This window comes from Phoca vitulina, unplaced genomic scaffold (assembly GCF_004348235.1).
Source record: "Phoca vitulina isolate PV1807 unplaced genomic scaffold, GSC_HSeal_1.0 scaffold89, whole genome shotgun sequence".
Lineage (NCBI taxonomy): Eukaryota > Metazoa > Chordata > Mammalia > Carnivora > Phocidae > Phoca > Phoca vitulina.
This window is the reverse complement of record NW_022589792.1, coordinates 559791-573506: the sequence shown is the minus strand read 5'-3', so window position 1 is coordinate 573506 and position 13716 is coordinate 559791. Positions and strand designations below refer to the sequence as shown.

General features: G+C 41.3%; 1 protein-coding gene and 1 pseudogene across 1 annotated transcript; both read left to right on the top strand.

Moving 5' to 3' along the window:
• Positions 1-4562: 4562 nt before the first annotated feature.
• On the top strand, positions 4563-5945 carry LOC116626656 (olfactory receptor 7D4-like). The gene has a single exon (XM_032396083.1). The coding sequence runs from the start codon at positions 4673-4675 to the stop codon at positions 5603-5605; it is 933 nt and encodes a 310-aa protein (XP_032251974.1). The 5' UTR covers positions 4563-4672; the 3' UTR covers positions 5606-5945.
• A 4548-nt stretch (positions 5946-10493) lies between these two features.
• LOC116626569 lies at positions 10494-13595 on the top strand (annotated as a pseudogene).
• Positions 13596-13716: the final 121 nt, after the last annotated feature.

The window sequence follows — 13716 nt, the reverse complement described above, 5'->3', positions numbered from 1 at the left end:
GCTAATGGGGTGGACTGTAGTAAACCCTGTGTTGGGTCCCCCACTCCTCCCTTCAAAATTAAGGGCTTATTCTCCAGGCTCAGGGAGTACAGCCATCTGACAGCCCTCAGCCTTTAACCCTGTTAGAGAATTGCCCTCAGCTAAAGAAGCTGACCTCACTTACCCACTCAGATCTCCTGCTGTGGGAGCATAACTGCCTGACAGCCATCTGTACCCCACTGTCTTTGCTCTGAGGATGCTGCTCCCATCCTTGGACTGAACACAGTAGGGTAGCAGTGCATGCCCACTGCCATGCTCACACAATGACATTCATGACCACGGTCAATTAACCCTGCCAAAATGGTGTTTCCTCTTTCTGGCATGACAGACCTCAAGTTCCAGGCAGCTGGAAAACTTCAAATTCAATAGGACCTTGGCCATGTCTCTGGAAGTGCTACCCTTGTAGGTGTCAAGACCTCTAAACCTGCTGAGGCCAGAGTTGAGGAGACCTGAAGCAAATACTGTCCAATTGGCTCACTGGGCATGACATTAGGGCTGCTTCTACTAAGAAGCCTTGACTTCTGGACCCACATATCCCATATATTTGAGTTAGAGCACATTATGATTGTCACTGACTTAGAGTGTACATGCATCCTGTGAATTGTGTAGCCAGAATATCTACTGTATGCAAATGTCTGCTCTAAATGTGATCATACTCTTTGAAATTAAACCTGTTGCATATTTTCCATTAAACAAAAATTTTAAAACCATACTCCACATTTTTTTCTCTGCACGGTTTTACCTATATCCTCACGTTCCCTGACAAACTTTATAGGTGGTTTATATTGGCACCTCCATTTCCTCAATACTCACTTATCAACCCACTCTACCTGGATTGTTCATGCCCCTATCCCTCATGTTAGAGGTAAAAAATGGAGCCCTCTCTAATATCAACAAAGGCCTCCATGTCACCAGCAGTCCTCATTTGGTTAGTCCTTTCAACAGAAGCAAAACTATTAACCACTCTGTTTTTCTTCAGAAAGGACCTCTTTGCTTCCATGACACTGTGGACTAAGTGATCTTTGAAATCTCCAAAGATTCTTCAGGAATGAACATTCCATAAAGTTGATTCCTGGTTTTGGTTCTTGTAGGAATTACGTTTCTTAGGTGATATTTTCTCATTTTAAGTCAAACCAAAGAAAGAAGAATTCCTTTTTTGAGAATATACCTTCATCTTTGCCCACTGTTGCCTACACAGACATGGCTGAAAATTTGCCATTCTTTCATCTTTGTATCCCATGGGACCTGAATTGTTTGCAGTGAGGAAAGTCAGAAGAACAATTTATTCAATGAGGACTTTAGAGAATTCAGCCACTGAGATGATAATAACATGTCCTGTTTCCCCTTTCCTATGATTCTCTGATGGCAGCCTAAGGGAAAACCCAAATGGGCTCTCCTGGGACAGACTACAGAGAAGAGAAAGCTTCAGTGATAATCATCAGAGAAGGTAGGATCATTGCTGGAGGAGTACGGAGGGAAAAGGGTGAGAAAGTGGGCACTGGGTTTATCTCTAGAGTCATGAGACAGGTACAGTCCCATATTTAGTCAGCCTACAAAGCTGGCCTCTAGTTTGAAGGTGCTTTACTTGCTACTTAAACCAGTCTTCCCCAGCTCTCGTTCTGTTTCCCTCTCTCTCTTTCAGAATCTAGAGACACTCTTCAGTAAGTTATTTTCCACTGAGTCTCCTCTTTATTCTTTCCCATGAATTCCAGGTTCCTGTTCCATTTCCTGTCCATCACTTACCATTAACTACTCACTGGATATGTGTTATGCATGATGTGCTGTCCTCTTTGTTCCTCAAGTGATTGGATTTTTTAAAAATATATTCCCTAACTGTTTTTGCTGGAAGATTTGTCTTACTGATAGCACTTAATCGTTCTGTATTGTTGTTGTTTTCCTTTAGTGTCCACAATATATCTACAAATAATGCAATCACTTCTGACATTTGGTATTCAGGCTAATATCCATTTCCTATCTTACTAATCTCTATAAATATTCAAGAGAATATGGAGTGACTGAGTTGGAGTAGATTGTCTTGATCTGCTCACAAATGTAAGAAAAATAATTTAGTGTATTAATGTGGAATACCCTGTTGGCCGCAGTTTTTTTTTTAAAGTGATCTCTATGCCAAGCATGGGGCTCGAACTCACAACCCAAAGATCAAGAGTTGCACGCTCAATTGACTGAGCCAGCCAGGTGCCCCTTGGTTGCAGTTTTAAACAACTATTCTTTATTGGGTTAAGAAACTGACTGAAGTTTCATGTAGTAAGAGGCTCGTTCCAGGAATCTAACCACAGTAAGTTACATTTTCTCAAATAGTTTTTCCACTGTGATTATGGTTATGATCCCTCTTCATTTCTCTATTTTTGTGATGCATACTTTTAGCAAACATCCTAGCATTAATGAGCTTTCCATTCCTAAAACACTTGTGTTATGTTTTTAGGATAGATTACTCTTCTTAAATAGGTATGACTGCATTGTATTTAACTTTACTATTCCATGTCTTTTTTTGGCCTACATTTAGTCATATGATGAGCTTGAAGATTCCTTTTTTGTGTTAAGTGGACGCTTTTGGTCTCAATCTTTATTATACACCTAACATTTCATGTGTTGAATGCCTAGTATGTGCAGGCACCATGTAAATCTTTAGAAAGACAATGGAGAACAAAACAGTCACAACCTCTGACCCACAGATAAACATAAAATCACCAATGTGAGAGGCACATTAAGGAATAGTACAGGGTGCTCCACTTGTGCTCCTCACATACTCTGTCCCTCCTGAACCTCACTGTCTGCTCTCCATCTCACTGGCCTCTCAAATCCCTTCCATTACCAAGCTCACCCAACCATGGGGAAAGTGCAAATTCTGTTTTTTGGGACCTGAAATATGTGCTCTTTCCTTATTTCCCTTGATTAACAATTACCCATCGTTCCTCTTGCAGCTCAAGTATACCTATTTCAGAAAAGACTTTTCTATGTACCTCCACAGACTAAATTGGCTCTCAATAATTATTTCTCTTTAATTAATTGCAATCTCTAGACATTAGGAATAACAAGGACCTCCTTTCTATCATGCATAATGTAAACATTTATTTTCATGTTAAATTTGCCTTTTAATTTTTTGCCTTTTAATTTTTAAAGGATGATTTCCCTTATAGAAGTTTTTGAGTATTTTGAATCAAATCTACCAATCATTTTTTTGCAATGAAAGTGCTGATTTTGGGGCGCCTGGGTGGCTCAGTCGTTAAGCCGTCTGCCTTCAGCTCAGGTCATGATCCCGGGGTCCTGGGATCGAGCCCTGCATCGGGCTCCCTGCTCTGTGGGAGGCCTGCTTCTCCCTCTCCCACTCCCCCTGCTTGTGTTCCTTCTCTCACTGTCTCTCTCTCTGTCAAATAAATAAATAAAATCTTAAAAAAAGATCTTTAAAAAAAAAAAAGAATGTGCTGATTTTTAATACCACAGACACCTGCTCCAGGGCACACAGGAGCACACACTCTCACACAAACTTTGTATTTTACTTTAATGGTTGTGTGCTTCTGTTTCATCCTATCATCTATGTAGTCCACCTGCTCTTCTCTCTTCTTAGAAGAATCCACCTGGCAGGTGGTATCTGAAAGAGGGAGGTATAGAGTATTCACTAATGAGAAGTGCCGGAAGGTGGTCAAAAGAGTTACCAGACCTGTTGTGTTTATAATGATCAGAATTCCACCTTTGATGGCTGCCTCAGTTTAATATTGATAAGTGATAGCCATACAAGACAGATTTATTGTGGTGGTAAGGACAGAAACTCACATTTTTCAAGTGTCCACAGAATGTCACAAGAACCACAGTAGAAACATTACATGCATCATCTCATTTAATTCACTCACCAGGCTTACACTGTAGGGAATACTTACCACTCCCATTGTAGAGGGGTAGTATCTGCAGCTACAAGAGATTAACTAACTTTCTCAGGGTCACACAGAGGGTCAGTTGGTAGACCAAATTTCTGTTCTAGAAAGACTGACTCAAGATCCCATATTCTAAATCACAGCTCTATACTGAATTTTGGGATATTTGTCTACCAAAGGGATCAACAAATAAAAGTAGCTATCATTTATTGACATCCTACTGTGTACATGAGCATTCTGAATCCCCACAAAGAAGTTAATAGCAGTAGCCACATATTTAGAATGAAAAATAGTAAGACAATAGTTAACTGTCTCATTGAAAGGAAGCATCACCTCATCGAATTAAGGCTATTTGAGTTGAGAATCCACATTGTATAACTCGTATAGAGATATTTGAATTATGGAGGTTATCAAAGAAAGACATTTGATGTCTTTGCTTATTTTGGATGATCATATAGAAGAAATTCGTTTATGTCCATGGCCTCAAATAGAATTAGACCTGTGAATAGGAAATTAAAAAATAGACATATCTGCTAAATTTTTAAAAGGATACCTAAGTACATTTAGATTGAAAATGAGATACCATTTGGCTGAGTGAATGAAATCATTGCCTTTGGAAGGACTAATGGAGGGTGAAGGATGTCCACCTAACAGTGGTATTATAAAGGTGATGACTGGCTGATGTGACAGTTGGCTATTCACTGAATATTGCTTTCAACTCCTCTAGCAGGTACATCAGGTACATGGAAGCAGGAAACCATACCAGAGTATCAGAATTCTTCCTCCAGGGCCTCTCGGATGATCCAGAACTGCAGCCCTTCCTCTTTGGGTTGTTTCTGTTCATGTATCTGGTCACCGTGCTGGGAAACCTGCTCATCATCCTGGCTATCCTCTCTGACTCCCATCTCCATACTCCCATGTACTTCTTCCTCTCCAACCTGTCCTCTGTTGACATCTGTTTCATCTCTACCACCATCCCAAAGATGCTGCTGAACATCCAGGCACACAGCAAAGACATCTCCTACACTGGATGCCTCATTCAGGTGTATTTTTTTATGATTTTTGCTGGAATGGATGGTTTCCTCCTGACTGTGATGGCCTATGACCGGTTTGTGGCCATCTGCCACCCCCTGCGCTACACCATCATCATGAACCCACGACTCTGTGGCCTGCTGGTTCCGGTGTGTTGGTTCATCATTATTTGTGTCTCCCTGATTCACGTCCTACTGATGAGGCAGCTGACCTTCTGTCCAGGCACAGAAATTCCACATTTCTTCTGTGAAGTGGTTCAGATTCTCAAGGTGGCCTGCTCTGACACCCTCATCAATAATATCTTCTTATATGTGTCCACTGCCATACTGGGTGTGTTTCCTCTCTTTGGGATCCTCTTTTCATACTCTCTGATTGTCTCCTCTTTAATGAGAATATCCTCTGCAGCAGGAAAATATAAAGCATTTTCAACCTGTGGGTCTCACCTCTCTGTGGTCTCCTTGTACTATGGGACAAGCCTGGGGCTCTATTTCAGTCCCTCTGCGACTCATTCTTCCCAGAGCTCAATTGGCTCAGTGATGTACACTGTGGTCACCCCCATGCTGAATCCCTTCATCTATAGCCTGAGGAATAAGGATGTGAAGGGGGCCCTGGGAAGACTCCACAGTCGAGCCCTTTGTCTGTGATGGGTCACTGGCCTCAGAACCAAGGGGACACTGTGGGCTCCAAAGGCAAATATTGTGCATGTAAATCTTCTGGGTTTTTTTCCTCCCCTAAAAGACAGGCCTCACTTCTATTCCCAAAGTACCCATGGGTTTGCTTTTGTTAGGTTTTGTTTTTGTGTTAGTTTCTCCTTAACAACCTCCTCAATAATTCTTTTTCTCTTTTTTCTTCCCTATTTACAGCCCATAACATTCTTTGGCCAGCTTTCCTACAGCCATTCCTGAGATTTTCAATATTATATGTGAAGTACTTATATCAAGTGCCAGCATGGTTTCCTCCCAAAATTGTCCTCTGGAATGCTGATATCCTTCACTTTAAGTTGGTTTTACGTTTGTTTTTCCCTGGAAGAAACGGAATGGAAATCATACAACAGTCACAACCAAAGTGCTTGCCATATCAACAAGACTGTACTTGTTGCTCTACATCCGTAAATTTGTGTATCTTGTCATTTCCTTAAGATATTTTCTCCCTTTTTAAAAAAGATTGAGATTGGGATGTGGAAACCTGACCCTGAGCTCACACTCCTAAGTTTGCTACCATAGTGTTCCTGAAAACACTGGTGTGATTTTCAGCTTCAACAGCAGGGATGTTGATTTGAAACCTCATTTGTTCGGGGTTTTTTTTTTTTTTTTAAGATTTTGTTTATTCATTTGTCAGAGAGAGCGAGAGCACACAAGCAGGGGGGCGGCAGGAAGAGGGAGAGGGAGAAGCAGGTTCCCTACTGAGCAAGGAGCCCGATGTGGGACTCGGTCCTTGGTCCCTGGGATCATGACCCGAGCTGAAAGCAGACACTTAACTGACTAAGCCACCCATGTGTCCCTCATTTGTTCAGGTTTATAGGTAATATATTGCGTTGCATATCATTGAGATATTGCCTCCTATTTGTCTTCTTTCCTCTTCCTTCTTTCCTTCTTGTCCTCTGCCTATTCTTTGTTCTATTGGACCTTTATTTCCCGTTATTGTGGTTTTAAGCTACATCCTCAAGATCCTAATACATGATTCCATTAAGTTTCAAGCAATGTTGAATTATTGTCTATGTGTACAAATTGAGGAGGGGACCAAAGAAGTAAATATGATTGCAATACAGAATTGTGAGCATAATAATGTTGGTGTGTAATAGAACCTGTTGAAAAGAAAGGTAAAAGTTTTCAACTCAAGTAATTCCAGAGAAAATATTTATTTAATGAAATTACTGAGGTATAATTTGCATACCATGAAATTCACCCGTTCAATTTTAGTAAACTTATAGAATTATGTGACCATTACCACAATGCAATTTTAGAACATTTCTATCACTGCAAAATTTCCCTTGCCTCCAGTTGCAGTTAATGTCTACTCCCACCTCAGTCCTAGGCAACACCTTATCTGCTTCCTGTCTCTATAAATTGGCTTTTTCTAGATATTTTATGTAAATGTAATCATACAATATGTGGTCTTTTGATTCTGGCTTCTTTCACTTAGCATAATGAATTTTGAGGGTTATCTATGTGGAAAACTTGTATCAGTATTTTGTTTCTTATAATTGCAGAATAATATTCAAATGTATAAATATACCTTTATTTGTTTATTCATTTATCAGCTGGCAGACGCTTGGATATTCCAGTTTGGGGTTATTATGAATAATTCTGTTATGAACTTTTGCATGTGCGTCTCTGTGTTGACATGTGTTTTCATTTCTTTGGGGTAGATAACTCATGGTGTAATTACTGAGTCACATGGTAAATTGATGTTTCATTTTTAAAAATCTGCTAAACTTTTTTCAAAGTGGATCCACTATTTTACATTCCCACGAGCAATGAATGATGGTTCCACATTTTCCACATCACCAACACTTGGAATTCAGCAAAAACTTCTAATGGGACAATATACTTGAGCACTGAGTAACAAATAATCAGTAGAAATTTAACTGAAGAATGGTTTGGGTAGGAAGTAGAGAGACGAGTTGGAACTAGAGGAGAAAGGAACCACATACACATAAACATGGAAAATTCAAGACAAAGGCATTTCAGGAGGCTATATGGAACGGATGAATGAGTTATTAGAAATAAGCCTAGATAGGTAGATGGAGGACAGGCTATTAAGAATCTAATTTGAAGGATGCCTGGGTGGCTCAGTCGGTTAAGCATCCGACTCTTAATTTTGGCTCAGGTCATGATCTCAGGGTTGTGAGATCGAGTCCTGCATTGGCTCTGCACGGGGAATGGAGCCTGCTTGAGAGTCTCTCTCTCCCTCTGCCCTTCCCCTCTCCTCCCCGCTCTGCTCTAAAAAAAAAAAAAAAAAAAAAAAAAAAGAGAGAGAGAGAGAATCTAATTTGACATATTGACATATTAAGGATTTTGAAAGCAATGGAGCACTAGGGCCATGTTGTAATCACAGGTGTAGCATGAAGACTTTAGGATTGCTCTGAATGGGAGAAACTGGAGGCAGAGGGAACATTTTAGGAGACTAGTCGAGGGGAAAAGATGATGTAGTCGAGGGGAAAAGATGATGGGGACCTGACGTAGCCAGTGGCAATAAGATGGGAAGATTTTGGAAGAGAGGTGTATTAATTTCCTATTGAAGCTGTTACACACTGCCATAGTCTAGTGGCTTAAAATGACACAAATTTATTATTTTAGATTTCTGGAAGTCAGAAGTCTAAAATGCATCAGCAGGGCTGATTTCTTTCTGGAGGTGCTTGAGGAAGTCTGTTTGCTTGCCTTTTCCAAATTCTAGAGACCCCCTCCATTTGTGGGAGTTTTGGGATTCAGGTATAAGACTACAAAGCCCCAGTAGGGCCCAAGAACAAGGAGGGACATTTTGAGAAGGCAGACCTATGCCCAGGTGGTCGGCTTGCTGACCATGGTCCCAGCCACACACCTGGAAATAGCCATATCCTCATGTGGACTTGGCTATAGCCCCATTTGGCCTTGGCACCAGCACCATCCCGCAGTCCCCAGAAGGAGACACTTCCACCCATGCCTCTCAGGTAACAGGCTGCTGACCTCACTCTAAGATGCAGATCTTGAGCAGCCAGCCTGTGATCCAGCTCCAGTCTCTCTGATCGGTGGTCCTCCCCACATAAGAATCCAGAAGGACATGTGTCCATCTGTGACTCTGGAGGCAAGCTTGCAGACCTGATCAGACTGCAGATCTTGAAGCAGCCCACAGCCCAGCTCCAAACACTCTGAGCCATGATGTAGGAATCATGAGGGGAAGACTCATCCATCAGTGCCGACTGAGGCAGGCCTACAGAACTCAGTCATGGATGTGAACCCTAAGGCAGTTCTAGGAGATGGCTTCAGCCCCTCTCAGCTGTGTTGTGGGGCTATTCATGCATGCCTAGTGAGAGAGCCATACTTTTTCACACAACTGGGAAGATAGCCCTGCCACCTGTGGATCCTGAAGAGAATCGTTGTCCCAGGGCCAGCCCTACTGACCAAGGTCCTGGACGCCGTCCTGTCTACCCAGGGACCAGACAAGGTCCACTTCCCTACTGATAGGATTTTCAACCACAGATTGTAGTACAGATCCAGGAGCAGCTGTATTACATGGCTTCAACCCAACTCAACTATGATCCCAGAGGCAAAACCACCAGGCCTGAAACCCAGCAGGAAAAGGTCTTTATCTAGTGAAAGCAGCTTCTAAAGACTGAAAGAAGTGTTTGCTCCTTCAAATGCACAGACCCTAATACCAATACCACTTGTCTGCATACTCTACCAGCTGACCTGTGAAGGATGCCAAGCTGAATACCTACTGCTGTTACATGCAACAAATATTACCTGCCATTATATATTTACCATGAAATACTAAAACATATAAAGCTACCATAATCAAGAGTGAGATATTTTTATATATAAATACATTACTAGTACACAAGAGTTCTAGAAACTGATACAGGTATTTTTTTTTAATTAATTAATTAATTATTTATTTTTGATACAGGTATTTTTAAGAACTGTTTTTGGGGCGCCTGGGTGGCTCAGTCATTAAGCGTCTCCCTTGGGCTCAGGTCATGGTCCCAGGGTCCTGGGATCGAGCCCCGCATCGGGCTCCCTGCTCAGCGGGAAGCCTGCTTCTCCCTCTCCCACTCCCCCTGCTTGTGTTCCCTTTCTTGCTGTGTCTCTCTCTGTCAAATAAATAGATAAAATCTTTAAAAAAAAAAAAAAAAGAACTTTTTTTAAATAAGGGTGGAATTCCAATTCAGTATGCCAATTAATTTATCAGTAAGTGGTACTAAAACAATTAGTCATATTTTCTGGAGGAAAAAATGTGACTGTATCCACTACCACACACTACATGTCAAAATACATTCCATGCAAATTAGAGATTTAAATGTCTTTAAATATATTTAAGAAGAAAATGATAAAATCTGAATGAAATCTGTAGTTTAAAGAGACTTTTAAAATTAAGGCAGGAAATGCAGATAGTCTTTTAAAAAACAGACTTCTTTGGGGGCGCTTGGGTGGCTCAGTCAGTTAAGGGTCCAACTCTTGGTTTTGGCTCAGGCCATGATATTGGGGTCATGGAATCATGCCCTACATTGGGCTCCTTGCTGGGCAGGAAGTCTGCTTGAGACTCTCTCCCTCTGCCCCTCCCCAAGCTCTCTCTATCATAAATAAATAAAATCTTAAAAAAAAAAAAACTAGACTTCTTCACCTATATAACACTTAAACCTTTGTACAGGGGGCCTAGAAGGCAGGGCGTGAGGCACGCAGGGGGGAGAGGGGCTAGGCTGGGGCAGTGCCCAGGAGCATAAGGGTCACAGTACTGCAGTCCTGGGGTCCTGGCATTTTTTAGCATCTGTGAAAGCTTCCTCGTAATTCATTTCTTCTCACTACAGTATTAAGAATTATACCAAATTGAAAAGATATGAATGAATATCCTAAAACAAGAAAAAGTAAGACATTAAACTCTTCTTGTTACTCAGATTCCTCTGGAATAAGCAGAATTGCAGATGGATTCAATGGAATTTTTTCTGATCAGTTATAGTATTTGTTCTATAAGAAAACCAGACTAAAATATTTTGACAAGAGGATGACTCTGATACAGAGACATCAAATGATTTGCCAAAATTTGCAGATGGAATCAAGGCCAGAAATAGAAATCCTAACTACCTGGTTCCCAGTTCTGTACTGAGAATTCTAGACCACACTGTCTTTTGTGAAAAAAAATCTGCTGATACTGAAATCTGTGATGAAGAGTGTGACTCACCTGAATCGGTCAACAAACAAACTCAAGAGGAGAGTCCTAGAGAAGTTCACACTGCTGAAGATGTTCCAATTGTTGCAGAAGTGCATGCAATTTCTGAAGAGTATGATTTGGAGACAGAAAACAATTCCTCTGAGAGTCTCCAAGACCAAACTGATGAGGAGCCACCAGCTAAAGTTTGCAAAATTCTTTTTTTTTTAAATTTTTTTATTGTTATGTTAATCCCCATACATTACATCATTAGTTTTAGATATAGTGTTCCATGATTCATTGTTTGTGCATAACACCCAGTGCTCCATGCAGAACGTGCCCTCCTCAATACCCATCACCAGGCTAACCCATCCTCCCACCCCCCTCCCCTCTAGAACCCTCAGTTTGTTTTTCAGAGTCCATTGTCTCTCATGGTTCTTCTCCCCCTCCGATTTCCCCCCCTTCATTCTTCCCCTCCTGCTACATTCTTCTTCTTCTTTTTTTCTTTCTTAACATATATTGCATTATTTGTTTCAGAGGTACAGATCTGAGATTCAACAGTCTTGCACAATTCACAGCACTCACCATAGCACATACCCTCCCCAGTGTCCATCACCCAGTCACCCCATCCCTCCCACCCCACCCCCCACTCCAGCAACCCTCAGTTTGTTTCCTGAGATTAAGAATTCCTCATATCAGTGAGGTCATATGATACATGTCTTTCTCTGTTTGACTTATTTCGCTCAGCATAATACCCTCCAGTTCCATCCACGTCGTTGCAAATGGCAAGATCTTATTCCTTTTGATGGCTGCATAATATTCCATTGTATATATATACCACCTCTTCTTTATCCATTCATCTGTTGATGGACATCTTGGCTCTTTCCACAGTTTGGCTATTGTGGACATTGCTGCTATAAACATCGGGGTGCACGTAGCCTTTCGGGTCCCTACTTTTGTATCTTTGGGGTAAATACCCAGTAGTTAAAGTTTGCAAAATTCTTGACAGGAGCCAAGCTTTGAATGTGCCGGCCCAGCAGAAGCGGCCTTTACTGACTAATAGCAATGACTTCTGTAAATGTGAACTTTGTGAGTTCAACAGCAAATATTTTTCTGCCATAAAGCAGCATATGATGCTGATGCACAAAGATACTGATTCAAATGTGTGTCGAATTTGCAAGGAAAGTTTCTCTACTAACATGCTTCTGATTGAACACACCAAACTGCATGAAGAGGATCCCTGCATTTGTAAATACCGTGATTACAAAACAGTGATTTTTGAGAACCTCAGCCAGCACATTGCGGACGCCCATTTTGGTGACCTTTATTGCTGTGAGCAGTGCAATGTACAGTTATCTTCAAGCAGTGAACGCTATCTACGTTTCCAGGAGCACAACTGTGATGAATAGTACTAGTGCCTGTTTTGTAAACATGAAACCAATGATCCAGAAGACTTGCAAAGCCATATGGTAAATGAACATGCATGTAAATTAACTAAGTGCTAAGTATAACAATGGAGAACATGATAGTACAGTCTCTTAAGCAAAACTGCCTTTTTTGGAAAAAGATTTTATTTATTTATTGAGAGAGAGGGCACATGGGGGGGAGGGGCAGAGGGAGAAGGAGCGAGAGAATCTCAAGCAGACTCCCCACTGAGTGCGGAGCCTGACACGGGCTCAATCTCATGACCCTGAGATCATGACCTGAGCCCAAAACAAGAGTTGGACGTTTAACTGACTGAGTCACGCAGGCACCCGCAAAATTCCCTTTGACAAATGTAAAAACTTCTTTGTATGTCAAGTATGTGGTTTTCAGAGTAGAGTTAATATGAATGTTAACAGGCATGTTGCTATTGAACATACTAAAATTTTTCCTCATGCTTGTGATGACTGTGAAAACAGCTTTTCAAGTATGCTAGAATATTGCAAACATATAAATTCACATTTATCTGAAGGGATTTATTTATGTCAATACTATTAACATTCAACAGGACAAACTGAAGATCTTAAAAGTTCTTCTAGATTTCAAGCATTCAGCTGACTTACCTTATAAACATAGTGACTGCTTGATGAGGTTTGGAAATGAGAGGGAATTAATAAGTCACCTTCCAGTCCATGAGACAACTTAATTATTTTCTTTAACTTCCATAATGTTGATGTAAACTAATAAATTTGACATTTTTGTTGATGTTAAAAAAACAATTAAATGTTTGTACAATTAAAGATGAAACATTAACATTGCAACAGAGATTATCAATTCAATCGATGCATAAAACACATTTGATGATGCGCATGAACAAGACGTGTCTTTTTATTGATTAACAACTGACATACAGTATTTGATTAGTTTCAGGGGTACACAGTGATTTGGCATATACACACGTCATGAAATGGTCACCACAGTAAGACTAGTTAACAGCTGTCACCATACAAAGAATGGTGAAATGTTACATTGACTATATTCCATATGTGGGTACATTACATCCCCTGTCTTAATTATTTTATAACTGGAAGACTGTACCTCTTAATCCCCTTCACATATTTCGTCCATTGCCCTCTCACTCCCTTCCCCTAAGTCTTGAATAGATGGGATACCCAATCGTGTTTAAAAAGATCTTTATTTACTGCAAAAAGGCCACCCAATAACACCCAAGATAAAGGCCTAAAAACGGGATCCTAAAAACCGGATTCTCGGGCTTACCGATATGGGACGACTGTAAAGGCTCTCTAGGACGTGCCCGGAGGGAGGCAGGAAACCTTCCACTGAGCAGGCTGTGGGGTTTGTCCAGGGGGTCCTCCCACCGCCCAAACTGGAGCTGGGCTTCGCCCCACCCACCCCGGGCCGCCCCCGCGCACGGGTCGCGCTCTCCGCCGGTAGTCGCGCCCACATACCTGGTTCCAGCCCCAGCCGTGTC

Bases quoted from the DNA above. Each gene is read 5' to 3' on its own strand.
- LOC116626656 (XM_032396083.1), top strand. From the start codon at position 4,673: ATGGAAGCAGGAAACCATACCAGAGTATCAGAATTCTTCCTCCAGGGC.